General features: G+C 36.4%; 1 protein-coding gene across 13 annotated transcripts in view; it reads right to left on the bottom strand.

The window, feature by feature from the left end:
* Positions 1-25,435, bottom strand: part of CADPS2 (calcium dependent secretion activator 2) — a 275,871-nt gene that overhangs the window by 20,016 nt on the left and 230,420 nt on the right. For 10 of the 13 annotated variants that reach the window (XM_054399797.1, XM_054399806.1, XM_054399796.1 and 7 more), the window contains 6 exons: positions 20,732-20,887; positions 19,135-19,282; positions 13,463-13,537; positions 9,972-10,055; positions 9,819-9,851; positions 882-989 (listed from right to left, as the gene is read on the bottom strand). In XM_054399797.1, coding sequence (XP_054255772.1) covers positions 882-989; positions 9,819-9,851; positions 9,972-10,055; positions 13,463-13,537; positions 19,135-19,282; positions 20,732-20,887 — 604 coding nt within the window. Of the gene's footprint in view, positions 1-881; positions 990-9,818; positions 9,852-9,971; positions 10,056-13,462; positions 13,538-18,161; positions 18,177-19,134; positions 19,283-20,731; positions 20,888-25,435 lie in introns of all 13 variants that reach the window. The other 3 variants (XM_054399799.1, XM_054399808.1, XM_054399802.1) reach the window with 1 other exon arrangement.

The raw sequence follows: 25,435 nt of genomic DNA, 5'->3' as shown, positions 1-25,435 counted from the left end.
AAGTTTGTAATAAAATAACTTTTGTTTAGACACAGGTACGTAGCATTTGAATTTATACAGAAGGTACAATTTCAGCTGCCTACAACTTCTCCTTCAAACAACCAAGAAAGGTGCATATCAGACATAAATTAGTAGTCAGATCTTGAATGAGCAGAGAGTTGCTAGTGGCTATTCCTCGTATGAGGAAACAGAGAAAAAATTTCTGATAAAAATAGGAAGAACAGGCATGAAGGGATGAGTGGAGAGAGGCTGGGGAAGCCAGTATTGAAGATGAGGGAAATTATTGCAGAGGTACAGACTGGCTAACAGATGTGTGAGCTTGAGGATGAGGACAAGGATTATTCTGAATATGCAGAAGAGGGATTAGGATATTGTAAATGAGTTTGACAACTCAACAAATGTTTAGGCAACTTTAAGAAATTACAAATCTTAAATTAAAAGTCACTCCATGAAAGTACCAGTCAAACTCATATCTGTACCTTGCATAATGAGCCTCTTTCTCCATAGAAGCAGGTAGTGATGTGTGCAGGTTCTTAGGGAAATTAGGTCTGCAATGAAGTCCACAAACCACAGCAATCCAATTTTTTCCATTAACATGTTTAAAATCAAAAGATGGAATAAAACTGGACTACCTACAGAGAAAATATTACTCTTTCAAATAGTAACATTCTATGAATTTTGTTTATGTCTTCTAGCATTTGAAAGTTTCATCCAAAACTGTTTAAAGAAAGGTCACCCTTGGCAGCTGAAAATGGTAAATAAAAAATAAAAGTAATCATCAGGCAAGAAGATCTTAATGGCCTGTTGAATATCACCAAAAGCATATTATCCCCTCTGATATAGTTCTGATACTGGTAAGCTTTGCAGTGGTAGTTACTTACATCAAATAACTTCTCTATGTACATTTCCTCATTGACCTTTTCTCGAAGTATATCCTGATTTTGTCGAACAAACATAATGTAGGTGTCTGCTAGATCCATCCCTGGTTTCTGTGGAGACAAAATAAGGGGCGAACGCAGTGGGAAGGGAAAGAGATGGATCACTAAACAACTGAGACTTTTAAGAAGTTATACTTAGGCATAATGGAAATTGAGATTATGTTACAATGTTCACGCTTGTATAAACTGTATTTACTAAATCTGCTGTGAATTCTGGTTTAGTTACCAATTTCAGGAGGCTTCATTGTTAATAAAGTTCTCAGTGTTACAATCTATGGATGCTTTGAGTCATAAAGGTACATTGCCACATGGAATGAAGTTTTGGCTCTGGTAATATCAACGTCAAACTTGGACATTTTCCCCTTTTTTGTTAGTGAGGTTCTCATAGCTGCTCCACCCTCAAGGTCCAGATCCTGTTACGGCATTCGGAAAATGGCTAAAAAAGCATTCAGTTCCTTTTTCATTGCTTCACATGTGTTGTCATTTGCTTCCAATGTATAGATGAATTTTTTGTTTGAGGTTAGCTTCTACTAATTCCTATTCAAAAGATGTTCAAGCATTTCACTGAGATCAATGACATAAAAAGTTGGCATTGGAGTAGACGTGATTCCCTATTTTTCTGAAACTGTTGCACTGGTGCAATCAGCTCAGCAGATGAGTAGGGAAGGAGCAAGGGCTGGAATGTTTCCTGTCTTGTACCAACCAATGTTCTGTATGAATAGCAGAGTAGGGATAATTTCCATACTGCACTCTGAAGCATGGGACAGGCTAGGATGTGTTGTGTGTATGTGATACTACGTCAAGACAGCCAGAGTGGTGGCTGAGCTCTCCTACTGAGAGGGGACTTCTGGACCTCTGTAGCCTCAAAATGTTGTTCCACACCAAAGGCCCTAACAGCCTGCAATGTCCCATTTCCTGAGACGGTCAGGAGTTCACCTGTCTCTAACAGGAACCAAGAATAAACATAAACCCTTCAGAAAGTCTTCTGTAGCTGTTCTCTGGTAAGCAAGTTTGCAAAAGTATCACTTGCTTCCAAACAATAGCTCATGAAGTTTTTGGCATGCAAAAGGAAGATAATTTTTATAATACTTTACCAAAAGTCTTAGCATAAAGCTATTTATAAAGGATTCAGATTTGGCTAAGACTGATTCTGAACTGAGTAAGTACCAGCTCTAGGAAAGCAGGTTGAAAGCTGCTATACTCAGTCCTTAAATTCCCAGACATAAATTATCTCTGTTTGTCAGAAGTTGTTACTCTCTGAAAACAGCGTAAGTACAAAGCTGTAAAGTATTTAGCATATCTTAAATGCCTGTATGCATAAACATGTTCATATAGTTAAAATATTTACGTATTTTCTAGTCTACAAGTGGATGACTTTTACTTTTTCTCATTCCTTATTATCTTGGATGTCTGTGCAGAAGGAGGAAGGAAAGGTGCAACATGTCCAAACTAATATCTGTTCAGAAACTGTCATTACAATAACAGCATGAGAGCATTTTCCCCTCAAATCTGCAGTGAGTAAAACTTCCTGGATCATGAGCTTCATTTCTTTATTCCTGAATCTACCATGGACACACAGGAGTTTGATCCAAACCAAGAAGATTTTCTTTTACATTTATACACGTGCATTGATGGCAGTTTCACTTATTAAAAGTAGCAGTTAAATGTGGAAAACTCACACTGAAAAACTGAAATGTCTCCTGCACATTTGGACTGATCATTCCAGAAGCAATGAAAGCTCTTTTCAAAAATTTATCACATACATACAGTCCTACATGAAACTCTTGAGAGGAAACCAGGACTATATTTACATCTGAGTTACACAACTTGATCCTAAGCATAGAAATAAAAATATAAGATAACAATAGATAAAATAGTTTTCTGTTGGAAAACCTAGTTCACAGAAATCAATAAATTTCCTTATACAAAAACGTGCTTTCATTAAAATGTGACAGAAAAGTTTTTAAATTAAACTAAATCACAAAGTGAAGGAGATTTAAAATGGAAAGCTTACCTTAGTATACTCATTTTTGAGGGTACAAAAGAATATAGCCAGCACTGAAACCTTATGTACTTCCTAAAATCTGATAGGCGATTTACAGGAATTGGGCTAGTTTTAACTTGGGAAAATAACAGGAAAATATTTTGAAGTCTCCAAGGATGGGTGAAAGAGAGAATATAACAAATGAAAGGCTGATTATAGTTCTTGGATATATGTATTCAAATGGATAAATGAAGCTTGCACTGAATGGTAAACCTAAATGGTTCTCTGATTCATACAATCTTTTAATTTGACTATGTTCATTCCTCTTGCGGACAACCAAAGCTAGAAAAATAACATTCCCCATCAGCATTAACTCTCCCCTTATCTTTGAGATGTTTACCTAGTCTTGAAGCTGTCACATATGGGAATTTCACACCTAGTGAATATATTTTCATGTAGCTTGTGGCACAGGAGTGTAATAATTAAAAGAATATACACAAGTTAGAGTAACTGCAACAGCTGGTGACATTTACCAATTAGAATTACAGTTCTTTAAAACACTTCATCCTTCTTTAATGTGTGCAGGATAATTATCTTTGAAATTGCTGTGGGAAAAAAATTTAATTTTCCTTTTAAACAGTGTCTGCCTACAGTACAAATATGTCTGAATAAGGAAGATTATCAATACTGCAACAGTATGACTCTGTTTTAAAACCTCACCAAAATCATTGCAAGTTAACTATCTTTGCTCATGGTGGGCAAAACACACCAAACATTGAATGCATCAACACTGTGTCAAGCATTTCATTATCTCTCCATATTGCATGCATCAAAAGTATTTGTTTTCTCTAAACATGAAAGAAGAAGTGAAAGCTATTTTAAGCATCAAAACAAGCTTAATGCTATACATTTCATGTTTTAACTATTTTAATAGGGATTATGCATTAGATGGGAACCTCTGATTACATGATCCTCTATTGCTCTATTTTGGATTATTAAACTTCAGAAAAACCCACCAGGTTAATGTAGAATAAAACCAAACCAAACCCAAACCAAAAACCCAATTAAGCAATTAGATGTACTTCAAAAGACAAACAAATAGAAACTGAGATGTATTTTAAGTGACTGTCACAGAGGGAATTTAATTCCTAGTATTAGACTTAAGCAATGCAGTCTGAACATTTACACTCAATATAAAAAATATTGCTCCTCTGAATCTCTGGCAGAACATCTGGTGAAATGAATGGGACAGAGTTACTTGCACAACTTTGGGAGAAGAATGTAATCTGTTGTAGTTATTTGCATAAGTGTGAAAAAAAGAAAGGTATTCTGTCTGAAAACTTCCCCAAGAAAAAAAAAAAAGTGTTTTTTTATGATAAAAAGTTATTGTAGGTTTGTTTTATTCAGAACAGCAGACAAGATGTTTTGCCTATCCGAAAATGAAAGAGAACCAAACAAAGAGATGAATGGAGAAACTGGAAACACAAAGACATCAAATGAAATACCAGGAAATGAAGAGTTGTAAATAGGGTTACTTTGTCACTGGTTACACAAGTAACAATACACTGGCCAGTGAATGAGTTTAAACAAGGGTGTAGGCTTCAGCACATTCTTTTTTAGGGTTAATCACTAGTTAACCTGGCAAGATGAACATGCTGTTTGGGAAAAAAAAATAAAATCCCTGTTAATTATATACTGCAAGTGCTCTTACTTCCTGCTGCTGCACCTAATCTCACAGGTGCAGGTTGTCTCTTTTACTATTCACTGGTAGGTGGGTCCAGATCAACAGGCACTTTTTCATGGCAACAAATTCAGATAAAGTAGCACCAGATTAACTTTCCCCTTTAACAGGAAAACTCTATCATACTGTTTATTTAATGAGAAGGTAAATTTTAAAATATATTATTCCAGCTTTCAAAATTATGTAGCATCTGTATTACAATTGACACACATCGCTCCCACTGGCAAAATTTCCCTGATGCATCTAAAGTAATGCTGCGCTGCCTTGAGTTCCAGGCCTTCAAGTATTTTGCTGCTGAAAGGTCTGCAACAAGTTTAATACTGCCACCATTAGCCTTTTCCTGCAGGAGAGACATATCTAAGTTTCTCTGAGGCTTTTTTCAATGCCACAAATCTCAGCAAAACCTGTGTATGTTTGTAAATACTTGAGTTATGTTCTTTCTCGCTTTGGCATTTGTCACAGAACATTTCTCAGCATCAGAGAGTATTAAAAAAACTTATATCAGTGATATTAGCAAAAAAACCCCACCCAACTCTCTAGTTTTACCAAGTTGATATCCTGTCAAAGCATTAATGTTTCAAAGATGCGAAGAGTTGTTAGAGAGTAACTATATAATAACACACTTCATCCTATTCTGTGTTTGCTTTCTTCACCACCCCCTTCCCCTCCCCTGCGTCTTGGAGGGGGATGTTTTAACTACAGCATGGATATAACAATGAAATGAAAAGGAGTGATGAGCTGGAGGGGGCTATTGTAAGAAACACAGGAACTCCTTATTCAGTGCCCACCACCAAATAAAAGAGAATGCTGGAAAATTTCACTGCCTGAAATTTCTCTTCTAAATATTGCAAGGGTCATCACTTGTGCTTTGGAATGGCAGAATTAAAAGATCATTAGAATACTTTTGGTATAGAAACTACTTGTGCTCATTACAAGATACTCCATTTTTTGCAAATCAAAATATACAACCCAGGCAGGAGGATGCATTATTTGTATAATCAGTTATGAAAAATAGTATTCTGCTTAAATGAAAAAATATTATGATTTTCCCTGCCTCTAGAACATCTTCTTGTAGACAGAAAATATCCTTGGCAAAACTGGACGTGTATTTTGAAAAAATGTCATGTAGAACCTAAGCTTTCAACCTGCAAGAATTCACACAAACACTTTTTCATATGTGTGTAGTTTCATTGCATTCATGGGGCAACATGGGTGTGCAAGTGTCTGCACTGAGGTCTTGATTCTGTAGTGCAAAAGGTCTTCAGAAAGCCCAAGTTCCTACAGCAAAATCTGGTATTAAAATATGCTTTTTTTCCTCAAAAATAACTATGTTCCACTATGTTACTTCAACTTATTTACTGACTAGCAGCCATCGTTCTGATCTGCCTTTAAGAGGTATCTCAAAAATACTGCTAACTTAAAACAGATGATGCAGGACTTTTCCACCAATTCTGCAACAGCTTGTTTTTATGGATCTCAAAACAGAAGGGCCAGTCCCCAGGTTTGAGTAGACAGAAGAGGAAGGCAGAGGCCCTGAGCATGAGGATAATGACTGTTCTGTGCTCTTTACAGAACAGAGGTCTCCATGAAAATCCTGCTTAAAAATGAATGGCACAGTATGGTTACACCTGAATAAACACTGATTTTCCAGAAAAAGTTGTTTGCTTCTTAAAACCAGCTAAATCAGGCCACAGAGTGCAAGTGTGATATTTAGAAATGCAGGTATCTGGAAGGTCCTAATGTGTATCTGCTTCGTAGGAGGCAAGAGTTCCTACTCTGGCCTCAACAGGACTCTGTAAGTCAAATGTTGGCACATGTGTGAGGCCCCTTTTCATACCTTTGATCCCCACATAAAGACAAGAGCGGAGCAAGAGGTCTGGCATTGTGTGAGCTGTGAACTGCTGTCAACCCTGGGTCCCTCAAATGGCCTCTCTGCACTTGGTATGACAGGTGGCCTACATGAAGTGAGGGAGGATTAGGTTCCTTCTGTGCCCTCTAAATAAATGGCATAGATTACTAGCTCCTACAAAGGGATTTAAACATACCTTTCTGAACAAAAAGCAGTATATACATATGCATGTAACTGGATGCTCAATTTGTATGAGTAATTGCTCTGGTTATATTTGTAAATGAGGCAAATGTGTGTGGAAATGACCAGCTAGACACACAATTATTTGTGTGCAAAACTGACTTACATGATAAGAAACTGAACACAATGAAATTATCTACATGACTGAGGAATAATAATAATTTGAGATTAACAATACACATTTCCTCTGCCTCAATTCTACTGCATTCTTTCCCTATTATCATTTATTAACTGCTTTTGTGAACAAAATATTAGGAAAAAAAATAGACAGGTTGTACTTCTTCATCTCCTAAGGATTGCTTGGGCTTTAAGACAAACTGACAAAAAGTTATAGTGGATTTGAGTGAGGGTTGGTGGGGTTTTTTTTGGTGTTTTTTGTTGTTTGTTTGCCTTTTTTTTTTTTAAAGTAACCTGAATCAGTTTCTGCGTTCCAAAACACTGAAACAGCATTAAAAAGAGAAGAAACTGCATTCTTCATGTACTATGTGTAATGTTTGTGTTGTTTTCCTCTGAATATTTGTTTTATTTCAGGTGCACAGCAGCCACCATTTCTTTCACCTCAGAGGCCAGCATACTGTGACAATTAATAAGAAAAAGAGTGTAGTAACAACTATGTTTTTTCATTACTATTTTTAGGAGATTGTAAGTCATCACTGCCACTTCTTAGTCATAGTTATTTTGTATAGTTATTTCTGTTGGTGTTTCAACTACCAAAACATACACAGTGTGCATATACATAATGGTTAGTGAAAGCAGTGAGAGCTCCTTGTGTCCCACTTCTGAAAAATGGAGGCATATGCTGAAAATTCTCTTAAACAGGTTAAAAAAAAGATTAAACTCTTTTTGGATAGAGTTATTCATAATTCTCTGGCATGATTAATGAACGTAGGGGACACAGCAACATTTTCACTAATATATCTGCCAAGTGAACAAGGCTCTCTCTGTATTTGCCACTCTGGCCCTGTGAAGGTGACAGATGCCTTCTGGGGAGTGTGCATCTTTGTGCCCAACTATTTAATGTCTAAGTCTCCTCTTAATATTCATAGAATTAACCATTTCCACCATTCCACCATTTCCAGCCATATTTTAATGAAGGAGTAAAATAGGTTTTAAACCATGTCAGTTCAAAATACAGCCACATGAGGCATTTAATTAGCTTCAGCGCAGGCTTACTAAGTTACCATCACATGATCAAGAGCTCAGTTTAAACTCCTCACCCTGCACCACCCCTCTCTCCACTTCTCACTTCAGTTGTGATCACAGGAGATGACCTTGTATTGTGATGACTTCCAGTCTCCTTTTTGCAGTTTGCACTTCCACAACTGTTGATTTTAGACCCTGTTCAGACTCAACACTCACTGACAGTTATGACAGAAATACCTGTTCTTAGCCTCAACTGCATCCTTGTAAGGAGAAGAATGAGCAAGCAAAACCAAATCCCAGACTACTGAACTCCTTCAACCCAGGAAAAATGTCCTCCAGAATTTGGAATATGTTTGCTAGGTCATAGGAACAGCCTCCCTGAACTACCGTGTACACCCACAGTTTGTAACTGTAGTACTATGGTTCAGTTCACATCTTGGGCTGTGTGAAAATTGTGTGGGATAGCTGAAAAGGAAAAAGGCTGTACAAATGTAAGAATCCTGATTGCCTGTATCTAATCTGTCTGTCTCTTCAGACACAACCATCCAGTGAATGTTAGAATGGCAACGAGGCTCCAGCACCCACCTCCTCACTCTGCTTTCTCTTGTCTATGGAGCAGGGCATCCCTCCTTTGTAACCTTTTATGGTTTCATCTTTGATGTAAACTTCAATGTATACAGGCAAATGGTAAAAGAATTTGTCAGCTTCTTACAGGTATTCCATGTAATTTTTTAGAGTTTTTCATGTTACCTGAAAGAAGCCAGTGAACTTCTGGTTTGTAATCTTTTTGCTAGGCTTTTGAATCATAAGAGCCTCACCAAGGACCCTTTTGGGGCAGCTCCACAGCACAAAATATTACCAATAGGTATTTGATATGAATCATTTATTTGAATGATTGGTCCTTTATTTTGTTTCTTTTTTATAAGGCACAAGATTTATATAATTCAGCAAAAAGTCCACATGTAACCAAGTATGAAAAAATTCTGAAAACATCATCCAAACAGAAAAGTTACCATTTTTTAACCTTATGAATAAGGCTAATAAAAAGATAGCAAAATGACATACTCCAGAAACAGAAAATTTCCCTTTTATTTAATATGCATGGATTAAAAATAATTATTAATTTAAGCTTGCAAGTATCATATTTTTAAGCAAGGAACTGCTGAATGGATTTCTAGCCACCACAGAGTCTGGCACGTCTTTTTTTTCTTTTTTGCAATTTTATTTTTGTAAGGTCATCAACATAATGATTTTAGTCATTTTTTGTTATTTTAGAATCACATTAAAAAGGGATGAGAACACAGACTGGTAAGAGAACAAAGGATATTTACTGACAGTGATAAGGACAATTTGATGACTTTTTAAAAGAAAAGATATTCTACTAAAAATATTCTAACAGTTGAATTGAATTTTGCTTTTATGTATAAAGGAGCTCCAACAGTTATCCTTTTTAGTTTTTATTTACACCACAGAAAGACTGCACAAGCAAGGGTAAACCAAACAGAGATTTAGCAAGCAAGGGATTAAATAAGCAATACTGGGTCCTGAAGCAAGAAATCAATGAATAATGGATATTTGAGTATGATGTTTTTATTTGTTGTTTATCCTGCACATTTGAATAATTTAGCTGAATAATAGCTACCCTACAAAAGAGTATCTAAGTTACAATCCTCACTCTTCCACAACTGAAAAAGTGCATTGAGAATAACCTTTCTAAGCTTTGCTTTGAGAGTTACTCATTGCTTGAGGGAAATTAAATGCCCTCTGAGGGTTGTAGTGGCTGTTTAAATACTCTGTGCAAAGCTATAATGAATCTCTGTAGGAAAGCAAAATGTCAACAATAAAAAACGTGAGCTAACAAAACCTCTATTTTTAAAATTATCATGAACACCAGAAAAAATAAATTAAAGGGGTTGTACTTACAGGAACGTCAACATATTTTGCAGCTGCTTTCACCTTTAGAAAATGGAAAATAAACCAACACACAGTAAGTACTTATTACTAGAGACTGTGCATAGTTTCAGAATTATACATGGAAAGAAGCAGAACTGAACCACTGTGAATCCAAACACTTACAGTGAATGAAACTAAAGACGAAAAGAAGGTGCCTTCATCATATCTTGACAATTTGGACAGCACACCTTCTAACACTGAAACAACCTGGAGGAAAAGCACAGAGAAAAATCTGAATGCACGATATGAAAAGTAAATATTTGGAATAAGAATGTGAGGTTTTCTTCCTCAGATTTCTATTGCTCAGAAGGGCAATGCAAACTATAAATTTGATCACATTCACCATCTCACAAAGCGCTGACATTCTCTTTGCAGCTTCATCTATTGACTGAACTGATGGAAATCATTGAATCACTGCTGAAATAGAAATACAGACCCAAAATAGTTCTGAAGTGGGCCTGCTATCTAACACCACTTTGTTGCCTCTAGAATGCATGGTTAAATACATGTGTGTGTGCACCAGGCATGTATTTGGGAAGAAAACACATGCTATTTTCTTTGACCACAGTTTCTAAGAGCACAGCTTCAAAGATGATGGAGCATAATTGTTAAGGGTGGTGATCTTGATATCGCATTTCTCTTAACTTTACCATTGAATAGAAACCCAGCTCTGATTTCACCCAACAGTGTAACAACATCAGAGTCTTCTGTCAATAGCAGGTGCTGTTGAACTACTACTACATGACCAAGAAAGGGCAAGAAAATGTATGCCTCAAACCTCTGGTATGGTATGGTTCCTTTTCTCCCATACTCTCACATGTGATTCTCTGAGCAGAGTGTCTCCTTGGCAAGTGGCATAAAAAGGTGTTTTTGCCAAAATGTATTCCTGACTAAAAAATATCTCATTAGTTGCATTAATTATAGATTTAATGTTTCACCTCCCTCAAATTAGCCTTAAAGAAAACAAATCCTCTTCTCATGTCCCTCTGTGATGTTATGTTGCTCAAGTAGTTCATGGTATCTAACAAAAAAATATGACACCCGTTGTATTCATGCACATTTATTTCACACGTAGGAATTGCTTTCCACTTTATATAAAGACTGTTTTAAAAGTCATTCCTTGCTCACAACACAGTCATTCCCACAACCATGAATATCATTTTATGAGTGTGAGGACAGAACAAAATTCCATCTGGCATGCTGTTAATGGGCACTGTAACAGTGTCACAACAGTGTCACCTCCAGAGGAACTGAGATCATCACGTTACAATAAGCCTTGCTCTTAACAGTTCAAGGGGCAGGAGTAAGTGCAAACCTACATTTGCCATTTATCAATCTAACCTGTCATATTTACAGTGATTAATTAAGACACCTGTATGTAGGTGCCGACCAAGGAATAAAATGACATTATGAGAGAGAGTGGCAGTTATTTCTGCACCCCATGTACAGTATAATTACAGTCCCTATATTAGACCAAATATCATTTTTCTGCTTTGCTGTTGCAAGCCTGTGAAAAGCTGCCAATCATGCTTTTAACTCATTTTATCTGACCAGTGAGGATTCTTACTGCAGAAGGCTGTTCAAACTTATTGTGCAAAGATCTGCTATGGAAGGGCCTGATCTCACAAACATGGTGTCCAGAGTGCCAACAAATGGTTCCAATACAATCGGAACACAAAAAGAACAGAGAGCAAAAGACTGGAGTGTCAAGGATGTCCATTTAAATGAAAAGCTTAATTATGACATTGGAAACTTGTTTCCTGAGATCTCAGTGTAGGGACATGTGAAGCTCTAAGCTCTAAGAGTACTGCTGTGTATATCTCACATTCTCTGAACTGGTTACCCTGGGACACATTGTGCTTTGTTTCTCCATTTTGTGTTGTTCCTGTCATTTGTTAAATGCTTTTGCTTGGTAAGTGTTATGTAGAAAATGCACAGTACAGTCTTTACCAAGTAAAGCCTCACTGAAATGAAAATGCTCTTCATTTTCATAGATGATTTGTGACTAAAAACAATGACTGAAACACTTATTCCTCTGGAACATGAAAGAAATAAAACAAAGTCAAAGTCTAAAAAATAATGAAATGCTATTAGATGAAAAAAAATGGACACACATGGATGTCATACACATTGATGTGCATTTTTCCTGGCCAAAAGTAAGACTGAAAATCAGGATTCCTCTGTAACCTCAGAGGCTTTTTTAGAAGCAATCAGAATGTCATTGGCATTTCACATCTCAAGTGAGAAGAGACTGGGCTAAGCTTCTAATGATCAGCTAATGATACAGAATATTTACTTCCTATTTCAAGATTTCAACCTCTGGTAATTGTCTACGTGATAAATAATAGTGATAAGCCCTCTGTATTGACAGCAGTTTTCTCTAGAAGTTCTTGTACACATATACAGGAGGAATATGACAATTATCTTCATTCTTCTATAATCTCAGACATGAAATATATTACTCAAAAGGTTTAACTTTTAATATCATGATTTGCTCTGATTCAATTCTCCTTTCTTCTTCTTAAACAACAGTTAAAACATAAACCGACAGGTTAGTTCATAGTGATGACAGGTGGCATGCAAAACTTGAAACTGGCAAATCATTTTCAGTTATGTTTACATCAAAACTTCACTACTGAGAAAAAAATAGGCATTTATCAGTAAGTGAACATGTTTTACTTAAACTTCTACAACAATTCTACAAAGCTTTTCTCTTCAACTCCCATGCAAGCATGGTGGGTGTCAGTCTGAAAGGAGATTCCCACCCTGCCACTCCCTGCTAGCAAGTTGTGACAAGTGAAAATGAAGGCATGATGAAAATATGACCAGGGTCTTACTTTTTGTCTCTAGCTTACAAATTCCAAAGGTATGTCTTATTTCTCCTACTTTGAAAATCAGGCATTTCTGGGTAGTTTGCAGTGCATAGATGACAAAACTGGTATCTTTCTTTTTTATGTCCTTCAAACTACTAGGGACTGAAAAATTTTCTTTTATATCAAGCACTTAAGACTTTTATTGGAGTAGAGGTCCTACAGTAACACAAGACACTGTTTAAGTTTTGTTTATTTATTCCCCAAGTGCCTCTATCTTGTCAAAATGTATTTGCTTTTCAAATATAAAAACCTGTAAGGTCAATTTCAAGAGCTATAAGCTTATAAACTATTTTCAAATTAAATGGTTTATGAAACAAAATCTCATTAAAACGTTATACTAACATTATATAGGTTGTTTATCTCTAAATACAAAATTTAAATACCACTTAGTGATAGGAACAAAGTTTTCATGTGAAAATCCATCAAAAAATAAACCATGCTATTATTTAAGAGAATAGTGACATAATCAAATCCTTCCCATTCTACTACTTGCTAGCAGTTCTTATCTACAACAGAAATACAGAAGACAAACTTATCTGATTAGCAGGTTGCACAGAAGTTGCTTACCTAATGGGTTATAAAATTTAACTTTGTAAATTCAACATTATTTGCATGAATATTACTTACAAATCATGTTTTCCCCTCTGAGTCTCACAGTGTACAGAAAAAACGTGACATTTCAGAAGTTCAGTAATTAGATGCTTTCTGCTTTATTACGAATTAAAATCTAAATAGCTTTACCTTTGAAACAAGAAGTGAAATAATTTCTTTGACAGTTTCTTCAATCAAGTCATCTATTTTCGAATGGTATTGTTGCTGCATTTCAAAAGATAAAGAAGCATTAGCATGTATATGAACACACACTTTTGTCATAAGTCATAAATGGTACAAAGCTCATAACCCTGCCAGATCAGATTTACTTAAAATTATCATTTTGAACATCAGAAGAACAAACCCTTGAAAATGATCCACCCAATCAACACTTTCTTACATTCTGTGTTGGAAATTTTCCCATGTACACTGTTGAGTTAAGCAGCTAATGGGGTTATTATTTAGATGAATTGAGTTCTTATTCTTATTCAGGCGAAGGAATGTGAAGGATACTTTTTGTCTTCTCCTATATAATTAAGGTGGCCATGTATTTTTTTCTAAAGGGCTGGTTTAGCTGGAGAAGCAAAAAGATTTAATTAATACAGCATTTCATGTCTGACAACTCTCATTCATAAGTTATTTTAAATGTCCTCTAGAAATAAAATGAGCTCCAATTGTTCATCCTAAAAGAGCCTTTCTGTTAGCACAGTGAGCCGCAGTTTATACAAATCTTACAATATGCTCAAGCAAGGGCAAAATTAAAATTTCATCAACAAAGCAGAATAGATGGTAACAAATTAATAGGCTATAAAAGGCATAATAAAACAGACTTCAATCTCCATAGCCTCTTTCTTTCACTTTTTTTAATAAAGAAGGTGCTTTTAAGTAAATGCTTTTAAAATAAATCTGAAAGACTTTTTAGATAATACTACAGAGTTCTCTGCTGAAATTAACAAGAACTAGGGATCCCATTCTGTCAAGGAGGCACATCAATTTAAACAGTAATTCTTCCTTTAGAAACATTTATCTGACAGCAAAGATTGTCCCCAATAGCTACTTCACAGAAAATGTGACTTGTAAAGACTAACCCTATCTTCATAGTTCAAGGCTATTTGGAACAGCTAACAGCATAATGCTTGGAGTAAAAGTACTGAGGTCACAATAAACATTAGCCTAACTTAGCAGCTGCCAGATGAATAATTTTCAGAGTTGTCAGTTTTTAAAGGCTATTTTTTATCTGACTCAGAGTTGCCATACACACCAAAATATTAACTCTGATCTGCTTAATATATTTAGGAATGATTTTCTAAACAGTGCACCTACCAAACCTGCATTTGAATTAAAAGGATAAAACTATGAGATGTGTTTGCTCACACGTATTTATCTACTATAGCAATCAACATGAAGCATATTAATTTTTGGGTTTAATTTCTTTTAAAGTGAATATACAGCTCAAGGAGCAGAAAACATATTGGAAAGAGTGAATTAGAAATGAGTGAAAGACCGTATTAGAAATATTTCGAAGCACTTTCCACAATTTCAGATGTATTCTAAACATAGTAACGTCTCTACCAACAAAACATGATCTTGGTCTGCTAAGGACTTAAACCACCCCAAACTGTCTGTGGCATCTGCTGCTTACAAGTATTCAGAAAGCAATGGTTTCTTACTCTCTGAAAACAGTATGCAATTACTCTTCTACAGATACACGTCAAAACTATATATATTCCTATAATTCATGAAAAATCACAGTTGTCCCTCTCATAAAGTCTCTGCAACTTTACCTCCACAGCACTTTAAAATAATGGATCTGTGTTCTAAATCAATTCCTATATTTTTCCTTTTTATTTTTCTTTTCTTGAGTATTTTTTCCCTCATCACAAAGGAAATACAGTTTTGTAGGAGTGGAATATAATGAATTACTTCACTGTGTGACCAAGAAAAACAAGAACTAAATGAAAATATTAAAAAATCACAATAAGTTTCCAAAATTATGACATTTATTAGAAATAGCTTTTGAATTTTTTAAGATTTATTTTGCAAATCATGAGATCATGAATTTTTAAACCCACTCCTCCCCAATGCCAACTTCCACTAAAATAGCCAACTGCAACAAAACAAAAATTCAGATCCTCATGGAAGACTGTTTGACTTCAGAAGACAGGCTTTAAGAAGATGCCAAATAGCATAGAATGAATGATAAAATTGTATGAACTGATAAGGCTGTATGCATGATCCTTAAATCGGCAGATGTAGACTATTTTTCATCTGCTGACTGACATGATCACAGTCTACATGAAGACAAGTCAGATCCCACAGCTGAATCACTTGAATACACGTTGTGGAATCCTTCAGTCCTAAATCTCCTGAAGGATGTAATGTAGAACATGACTCTGCTTTTCCAGCTGTCCTAGAGTAACACCCATTAAAATATGAAATACAGTGGCAGCTGTAGGAAGTACATGGGAGGAAACTCTGCTTAGTGGCAAAATGTGTCAGAAGATGTAACCAAATAGGACTGTCTTTTGAGCAGAATCCAGCTGGTCTTCCAAATGTGGCACTCTGCTCCTAGTAGCATTTCAAAGGAGACAAAGCATTTTATTGCCTTTTGATACTTGTGTTTTTGGAGAAAGAGAAGTTTGTTCCTAAGTCTTTTGAATTGCCATTTTGTTGGCCCATGAAGCAAGCTGCAGACACCAACAGCTAGTATGATAAGGAGATTTTATCCAGACCTGCTTCTCAAACCAGTGCAAGCAATTGCCAACCAATGTAGAAGGCTTCCAGACCTTTAAACTCTAAACACAATTATGCTATATTTCTCTTAGGTTTTAAGATGATATCCAGAATGCAGGGAAAGGAGGCAGACTTGGTGACTCTTTAACAGGGTCATAACTGGAAGACATTTTGGAGAATGGTGAACAGTGCATGAAGTAATGTAGGAAAACCTGGGGAGTCATAGATTCATAGAATACCAGGTTGGAAGGGACCTCAAGGATCATCTAGTCAAAACTGTCAGGGTAAGAATATAGTTTAAATGAGATGGCCCAGCACCCTGTCAAGCTGGGCCTTGAAACTGTCTAATGTAGGGGAATCCACCACCTCCCTTGGGAGTTTATTCCAATGTTTAATAGTTCGAAGGGCACCCAGTCTGAATCTCCCCAGTAGCAACTTGTCCCCATTATCCCTAGTCTTTACTGTGTGACTCTGTAAAAAGGGAGTCTCCCTCCTCATGATAACCATCCTTTATGTACTTATACATGGTTATGAGGTCTCCCCAAGCCTTCTCTTCTCAAGGCTGAACAAATTCAATCCTATCAGCCTTCCTTCATATGACAGGGCTTCATTCAATCAGATTTAAACTGAACTCAAGGTGCTACTCTTGGTTACCATGACCAGAATGCCCTAATTACATGATAAATAATAATCTTCTCCTATCTGACAACAGAGGGTGAAAATTTGTGCTTCCCTTAAACAAGGCATACAACTGCTCATTGCTCTGTAAAGAGAATGACAAGAGAATGTTATATTTAAGGGATCTCATTAAATAACACCTTCCATTTAGGTGAATGAACAGGCCTCTTATAAAATCTTAACTCAGGCCTTATGGAACAGTCTTGACTGACAGAAAACACCATGTTTGAGACTAAAACGAACATGAAGGACGGTGAGGGAAAGAAAGGTAATGTGGAAAAGGTTTCAAGTGGCTAAGTAGGAGTAATTGGAAATGCCAGAGTCGCTATAGAGGAGCCAGAGATGCAACTGTTTACATTATGAAATGATCTCCTGCCTGCTTCGACAGATGGGCAGGTTCCATTAGTAGCTCACTCAACAAATCTTGAAGCATTTTAAACAACCTTGATATCAGCTACAAGCAATTGAAAAGCCTGCTTTTTTCTTAATCTTCAAAAAAAACCTTGGGAATGCAAGAAAGTGATAGACAATTCAAAGTTTGTGAGAAAGAAGTTTCCACATTCTCTGACAATTTCTGATATATGAAGGATTTGAGTTTCCTTTGGTTTATTAGATGAGTTAGGATGAAGATTAATCTGTGGATTTTGAAAGAAGCATGCATTTCATCACAGGTTTGCTACATTGTGAAACTCTTGCATTGAAAAGAAACACCGGTATCATTCGGGGTCATGGTCTGACCTAGTAGAGAACAAGGGCTGTATTTCTCTTTTGGTATTGTGAAGAGTGCATGATGGAGCTTGACATGGGAGCTAAAGAATGGGAAGATTCCTACAGAGAATCTGGTGAGGGTCTGCAGTCAACAAGGTAACTGCTGATGCTGAATTCTGGTGCTCATGGGGATTGGCCAACAGTGGAGGAGGGATTGTCCAGAGCAGTTGGTGCTCCTGTTCTCTGTGGAGAATGAGGCTATGGCACCTGTCTTCAGGTCTCTATGAAGTTACTAGTATTGCCTGGCCGTAAGGAAGGATGTGCATGTGTGTGTTTGCAGGTTACTGCTTGGAGAGTTAAGTAAAAATGAAAATGCAGCATCGGCAAAAGGCAAAATGTTGCTAGATGTGATTTACTTCTGATGAACCTGAAACAAATTGTTGTTCTTTTGATTCACTGGGAGATGAAAGAGTCCAAAATTTTGTGATCTGGTAAGATGTGAGTCTTATTCATGAGTGAAGAAGTCATCTGGAACCACCTTAGAGGGTGAACAAGGAAAGAAGAACTGAGAAGCTGACGATAAGCCTGTAGCAAGGTCAGGCTGTAAAGCAATTCTGAAAGCTAGGCTAATAAATTAACATGAAAACAAATATTACAATTTAAAATAAAAAGTGTCTGCTAATATTAAAAGAAAAAATGTAGGGAAAAAAAACAATGAAATGACACTTACCCATTGACTAGCAAACTGGTTCGTATCACGGAAAACCAACAGGAAAAATAAAGATGACAGGGTAGAGCAGGAAAATTATGAATGTCTCATTGAATTGGAAAAAAAAAAAAAACATCAAATAAGCTAACATAAAAAGATGAGTCAATAAAATGAATAGCACAGTACCAAAATGGAAATATCAACAGAAACCATATGAACAAATAATGTAAATGTGAAACTCCCCAGAGCAGACATACTTCTTTTGTTGCCAAATTCTGACAAAGGTTTTTACCTTTTCTTCAGAAACAAATCAAAGAAAATTAAACTGCTAATTCATTAGAACAGTAAGAGCAGTTTTAATTTTGTGTTGATATTCTCACCAGCCTATATACTATGCCCTTGTCACTTCACAGATTACTCCTGCTGAGAGTGACAACATGGGAAGGACAGTAGCCAGTGAAGTTTACATATCCTTCAATTGCACATCAGTGCTCCACTGTGGAGTATGTACAGTCCTGGCAAAAATCTATTGCCAAAATGGTCCCTATCCTTGAATGCCAAATAAAAAAAATACCACTAAATAATCTGATTCTTTCTTTCCTCTAATTTCAGCATGTATACTGGGTATATGAGTCATTTAAAACCAAACCTTGTTTAAATCCTGTCTGCAAGGGACAATATTTTACTTCTATTTCACTACTACAAAAGAGTCCTGAAGTAGGCTGTCTCTCTGTTGCAACCCAAGAGAAATTCCTGGTGGGTCTGTGAGTCAAGAAATCCTCTGAATGCTTAACAGACTCATGGGTTAAAGCAAATAAATTACAGAAGCACTCTGTGTCTTCTTTGGTGGAAGATGACGGGTCATGTCTTGCATGATGCTTCCAGGGAGCAGCCTATGTGTGCTCCTGTACAGAGCTACATGACACATTTCAGTTTGAGATGTTCCAGATTAACCAAGCATAGGAATTAATTAAACATACAAAATTTCACGTACCTCTTGTCCCCCATCCAGTATGCAGAGTTTAGCCGTCTGTTTTTTGGCATCAACTAAGACATTGAACATTGTACACAGAGAAGAAGGGATACGGAAATCTGTTGATTTGTTTGTCTTTTGCAGCTTTAGTTCAAAGGCAGTTCTTGTTCTGTTTATTAAAATACAAATCATAATGTAAGTTTCTGATAGTTCTGAACAACCACTGTACAAACGTATAAAGCTTAATAAACACATTGGCTTAACAATGCTTGTGCATGTAAGAGCAACTTAGAAACAAAATTCTGCAAGGGCAGAATATCCACCTATTCAATAAACAATTGCATTGATGGTAGTCTCATGGTTCTGCATTGCTTCAGCTAATTCAGTGGAATAATAGAAGTACTATCTTCTTGCCTGCAAGGTAACAATATGCTTCCTTGTATGATGACTAAGAACAATTTGAAAAAATGAAAATACCCCACATCTTCCAGCACTTTCGTGTTAAAATGCAGCTTATCATACCAAATGCTAGCTTCTAAGAAATATAATTTAAAAATCTGTCTTTAGCAAAAAAGAAAGCCTTATTGAAGAAAATTATTTTTTATTAAGGAATATGAATATTGGTACTGAAAAGTAATATCTGTCAGGAGATACCTAATAGAAAAATCCTATTTTCTTCTCACACCAATGTAAACAAGGAGCAATAAATACAATACATGTTAATAGTTCAGAATACATAAATATAAAAGTAATTTTTTTCCACCTCTATTCTTAAGTTTGGGCATCAGAAACTGCCACAATATTTAAAGATGGAAACAGAAGCATCTTATTTCCATTTTAGAAAGCCTAATAGCTCGTACTAGCACCACAGTAAGAGTTTTAGCAGACTGGTTCCATCGTTCTTTTCTGAGTTGCTACTGTCTACTACAATCCCTCCTATGGATACAACTTATGTTCTTTATTATCTGATGTACAGTATCTTTGACCACATTAAAACATACTCAGTGTAATAACACTAGTATGTGTATACTCTAAAACATTAACACATTTTATGTATTGACACTAGGATAATTCTGTAATATTAATGAAACCTTCATTTATTGGCACCAGAATCTTCTTACTCTCTACAAAAGCAAGCACAAAGATGTCAGGTTTCAATTGGATGAGTAAGAGATAGCATTCTTTTGTTTCCTGTATAAATGCAGAAGTGCTATATGCTCTTTAGTTTGTAATATATTTTTTAGAGACAGTACTCTAAATGACAAATTAGGTATTATTATTAACTGAACATAAAGCATAATATAGTAATGGAGAAAGAAAATGTACAAAAAAGATTTCTTCTAGCAGAATTCTGAGATTTGTTAATATTTTACACAAATACGGAATAGAAAAGAGATTTGGTTTATTTCCTTCCAAGGGTCTATCCACAACATATGTAGAAATTCTCCTTGGTATTTCCTAGACGTTGCCACGTTGCTGATTGCCAGATGCTGGGAAATACACTCAAATCATGACCTCTTTACAATTGTCCTGATTCTGGCTCTAGCAAGCCAGTATGGCTGCTACTATGTTAATTTTCAAATCTCTTACAATTTTTAATTGATCATTTCAACCATACCTTTTAACACATGCTTCTATCATGTCAGTGGCCATAAGTTTAAGTCTCTGCTCTAAATGGTGGGCGAATTCTGGTTCAGGCCAGTGAAGATCAAAAACAAACATCTGCAGAGCATCCAGTTTCCAGAAAAGGTCTTCTGATGTAGCTGAGCCATTGCTGTAAGAAACAAACAAACAAAAAAACCACAAAGTCCCCAAGAAACAGAAGGGAAATGTAGGGAGGTCTATCCCAGTTGCCACAGAACTGTCTAAGGTAAAAGGACTTCCTTATCATACCATCTTCTTCCTTCATTTCACTGCACTGTAACTCATAGCACAGGTGTTATTATTACAAGAATGTGAAAACGGTCACATAAAATTTAAAATAATTCCCATCAGGGTGAAAAAAAATAAAGTTTTCTTATCTGTTAATTGAGAAATATGACAGGCTAGTGATATAGATGGGCTGTTAGGGAACATGGAAAATGAAGTAGCTCAAATTTCAGATCAAGATAGCAAAAAATAAAGGGCACAGGAGTTATTAATTAGTAAAGACCTTTTTAAAACAGTGAAGAATTTGCACATATATTTTCTTGCCTTCATAACTCTGGTAGGTAAGCCTACCAAAGAAATGAGGATGCTAGCAGTAATATTCTAAAATAGATATCCAGACAAATAGTCCCTTGATAAATTCTTATTAATTCTAACTGAGGGAATAACATCAGATCCTGGTAGAAAAAGGAGAGGAGAAACTATTTAAAGAAATTTGTGCTCAAACTAAAATGGCCCTATGTCATCTTAGACTGTCCATGTAGTTTTCCATCCTGATCCAAATGTAAAGACACTTGCTTGTGATAATATACAACAATTTAAAGCTAATCTTAGCAGTAACTACAGTTCCAGTTCCACTGGCATCAAGGATTGATTACATTTTGATGGTGTGTTGTATTGCAGTGCCTGAGTTATTGTGTAAGGACAGTTTTACTATGCAGCATGGCATTCCAGGACGTTAGTCACACAAGCAACCAAACCCCAGCCTCAATAGTTTAATATGTCACTACTGCCATTTTCTTTCTTTGCCTCATGACAAAAGAACATAATTACCAAAATGTTACATGACTCTAGCTCTCATGGAAGGAAACAGTGAGTGTTGAGCGTGCTGAGGACAGAGCAGGGTCACATTAAAAAACAATTTAAAAACCAGAAGGGACCTTTAATATCTAACCACCTGATGCACCACCATTAGGTTAGCTGAGCAAACTGGTTAACTTAAGCAAAGCACAGCTCACATTAAGGGCTCTGAAGATGCAGCATGGATGCAATAGAAACACTCCTTTAGCCCACTGCACCTCACCACCATCCAGACCTGTGCAAGTGTCACTTGTGTCATTGTCTTAACTCCCATTTGGTTTTAAATTTGCACATTTTGATATTTTCACTATGCATAGCAAGATATTCCATGTTTTTAGACAAGCTTTTTTGAAATAATACTTATTTTCCCCTCTTATTTTAAACTTTTAATTGTTAATTTTACATTGTATTGTCCTCCTGAAAGAAAACAGCAGAAGTGAGAAAAAGGCTCATGAGACTGCTAAGGTTACAACTTGCATAGGGACATTACCTGCTAAGGTCAGACCCAAAAAGGAAGCCCTTCTATGCACCACTAAGTTTTACTGAAAATCAGAAATAACAAACTACCAAAACTTCTCAGAAAGGTTATAATCCTGTTAGACTCTTTCTTAAGGTATGTGATGAGCAAATACTAAAGATTTCATTACATCTGCTCCGGACGCTGGCTGTGAGTGAAGTTGCAGATGCTATGTTATACACAACATTTGATTCAGAAGTGATGAAGTTAATTTTTGAGATGACTGGAGTAAAAGAAGACAAGTTATATAGCGACAGAAATGGGGAAAATATCAATATTTATATTGCACAATTTCTAGAAAACAAACCATACTTTCTCATGAAACAGAACCCCCATTTTTCATCTTCAGATCATGCAATTTAACAGTTTTTAAATTCTATCACACTTTTTCCTCTAATGGAATTCCTAGTTAAATTCTTTAGGACTCAGAAGAACTAGTGTAGTCTTAATAACATCAGCATAGTCTTATGCATGTTCACTCCCTGGTAGCCACTTAATTTGGTTTCATTATACTGTCAAATAAAGTTCACAATTATAATAAATGCGATAATAGACACAGGTTCATGAGATGCTAATTCATTGGGTGAGAAACACCAATTAATTAATTCTCTTTTCATATAATTTTGAGGTCCCATTCTTCAAGTTTTTATTCAGTATTGACCAATGACATTTGAATATGATTAACATGTCATACTAATAAGATGGGGAAGGAAAACAAAGTTCTGCAACAGAAACTATTTGTTTCTAGTTCACACAGATGCAAACATCCAATCTGTTCCTTAAATGCTGCAGAGAACTGTGATTTCAATCATCTTGTTACTGCTGTTTGTACAAGATGCTTGTTTTTTCTGGGTTTTAGGATTTTTCCTGGCCCTTATTCAGTAAAAAGCATTAGAAATATTATTAATTATTAGGACATACCTCAATACCCTTGCACAGTCTCAGATTAAGCTTTCCCTACTAAGAGCTGCTTATGTCACTCAAATGTTTAATACTCCAGAAAGTGTAACATGAAAAAAAGCCAAACTCAGATTTGAATCTAGAACCCTAACTGCAAAACCTTTTTCTTTCTTTTGTGTGTGACAATAGATGTTCTTGGCTAGTGAAAAATTATTTGAACATGTATGGTAAAGTTACCTCAGTCTAATTGATGAAAAATCTCTCTCTACTAGGAAACTGAACTGCTACTCTTTTAAAAAAACTTATATTCAATATAGTTATCTATACTTTTAGACAGCTATCAGCATTGACAGATGAAAGAGGCAGCTTCTGGCTAGGCTTGCCAGCTATCTAAGTAGTAAACAGCCCACTAATAAAGCACACTGGCTTCAAGATCAGCAGGCACACAACTCCGACGTAGACTCACAATATGTCATTTATCCTTGGTGTAGCTTGGTGCATGAAAACACAACCACAAGACTTACACCAGCTGGCTTCCACTCCTGTAGACTTTACCAAGGGCGATGATAGTGATTTTATAAATTACTGTAATTATCCTTTTAAAAAAGTTTATACAAAGTTACTACCCATCAGGGTTCTGTAGGGACTGTTTACAAAACAGGGCACCATCTCTGTGTCCTTCAGGAGCCTCCATCTGGTGACCTCCCACTCTGCTTCCTTTATGCTGTAGTTGACTTCAGGGACGAGAAAGTCAACTGCAAATTTCTTCAATGGAAAAGTCAATGGTTCCTAGCCCCTTCTCTCTATATTCAATGGGCAGATGAGGGGGAGAAGGATGGAGAAGAACTGTGGCATAGCAAGTAACTACTTGTATGCGGTCCTTCAAAGATATTAGGGACAGTTACTTCACAGGTTCTCCTATTTGGTTCAAGAGTAAGGCAATCTGAGGATCACGCAATCAAATCACGTTTCCTCATTCTTTCTTCCTGCACATTAGTACTTTTGGAAGAAATTCAGCCTGCAATATACATTAATCTTCCAGGATGCTAGGTAGGAACTTAGCTATATCTAAAACTCCGTATTCCACAGAAAGTAGATAAGCTATATGTCACTATTCCGTCAGTCCCTTGGTTCTATTCATCAATGAAAGTACTAACCATGTTGCCCTTCCACTTTACTGGTGGCAAGCACTATGGTAGCAATCCCTCAAAACAGCACTAAAAGGTGGCCTGCTGACTTATTCAACACAGATGAACACACAGAGAGCTCAGGCACATTCAGACCAGATCCCTTCATATCACAATGAGCGCACTGTGACTGCTCCAGCCAGTCCCTCTTGTCAAACATTATAGCAGAGCCATAACAGGAAGCATATAGCTGACATGTTTCCTTTGATGTTACCTGTTCTGGCTGGAAGACAGCACAGGGCTATTCTGCAAGCATGTACCTTATTCCATGTTTCCCCAGCCTTGAGTTTTGTTGAACCTGACGTTCTTCTAAGCTGGCATCAGATAGCAACAGACAACCTGGGGTCTGTATCTACAATATTTTTGGTCAGCCAGTTTATGCCATGTTTGTACTGAAAATAGTCACATGTAAACTAAATCATAAACAATTAAAATAATTTGCAACTCTAATTTAAAAGCCAAGCCCAGAAGATGCAGAAAAATTAGATTTAAAATACAAAATGGAACAAAACTGTAATTTAGATTAGTATATCTGAATTAATGAATAAGTGAGGGGAAAAACTTCCCTCATTCTGGCTGATTAGTAGCTTTTACAGAGTATTCAAATGTGGTTTTTTTCTCTTTAAGGATGTCTTCAGCCAAATGGAACAGTAATCTATAGTGTCTGCACATCTAGCCAAGGTGTCCTCTGAGCTGTGCCCTCCAGAGACCAATCAAGAAAAACAGACTACTTCTTGTAGCACTCACTTTTTCATATCTCCCTTTCCAATGCCCAGTGGATTCTTCTTTGTGTATTTCAAATTGGTAATGATTAACTGGCCAAAATCATGATTCTCAAAAAGAAGGAGGGTAGCCCTGCAGGGTATAATGATATATGCAGTTGTCTTCTTGCTAAAGCATCAGGTGAGTGGCCGGGAGGAGGGAGTACAGCAGACTGGGAGAGAAGGAATCAGGGGAGTCACTGGGGAGAAGGAGCCACCTGCAACATCTG

The sequence above is a fragment of the Indicator indicator genome, chromosome 3 (assembly GCF_027791375.1).
Source record: "Indicator indicator isolate 239-I01 chromosome 3, UM_Iind_1.1, whole genome shotgun sequence".
NCBI lineage: Eukaryota > Metazoa > Chordata > Aves > Piciformes > Indicatoridae > Indicator > Indicator indicator.
This window is presented reverse-complemented; position numbering and strand designations above follow the sequence as displayed.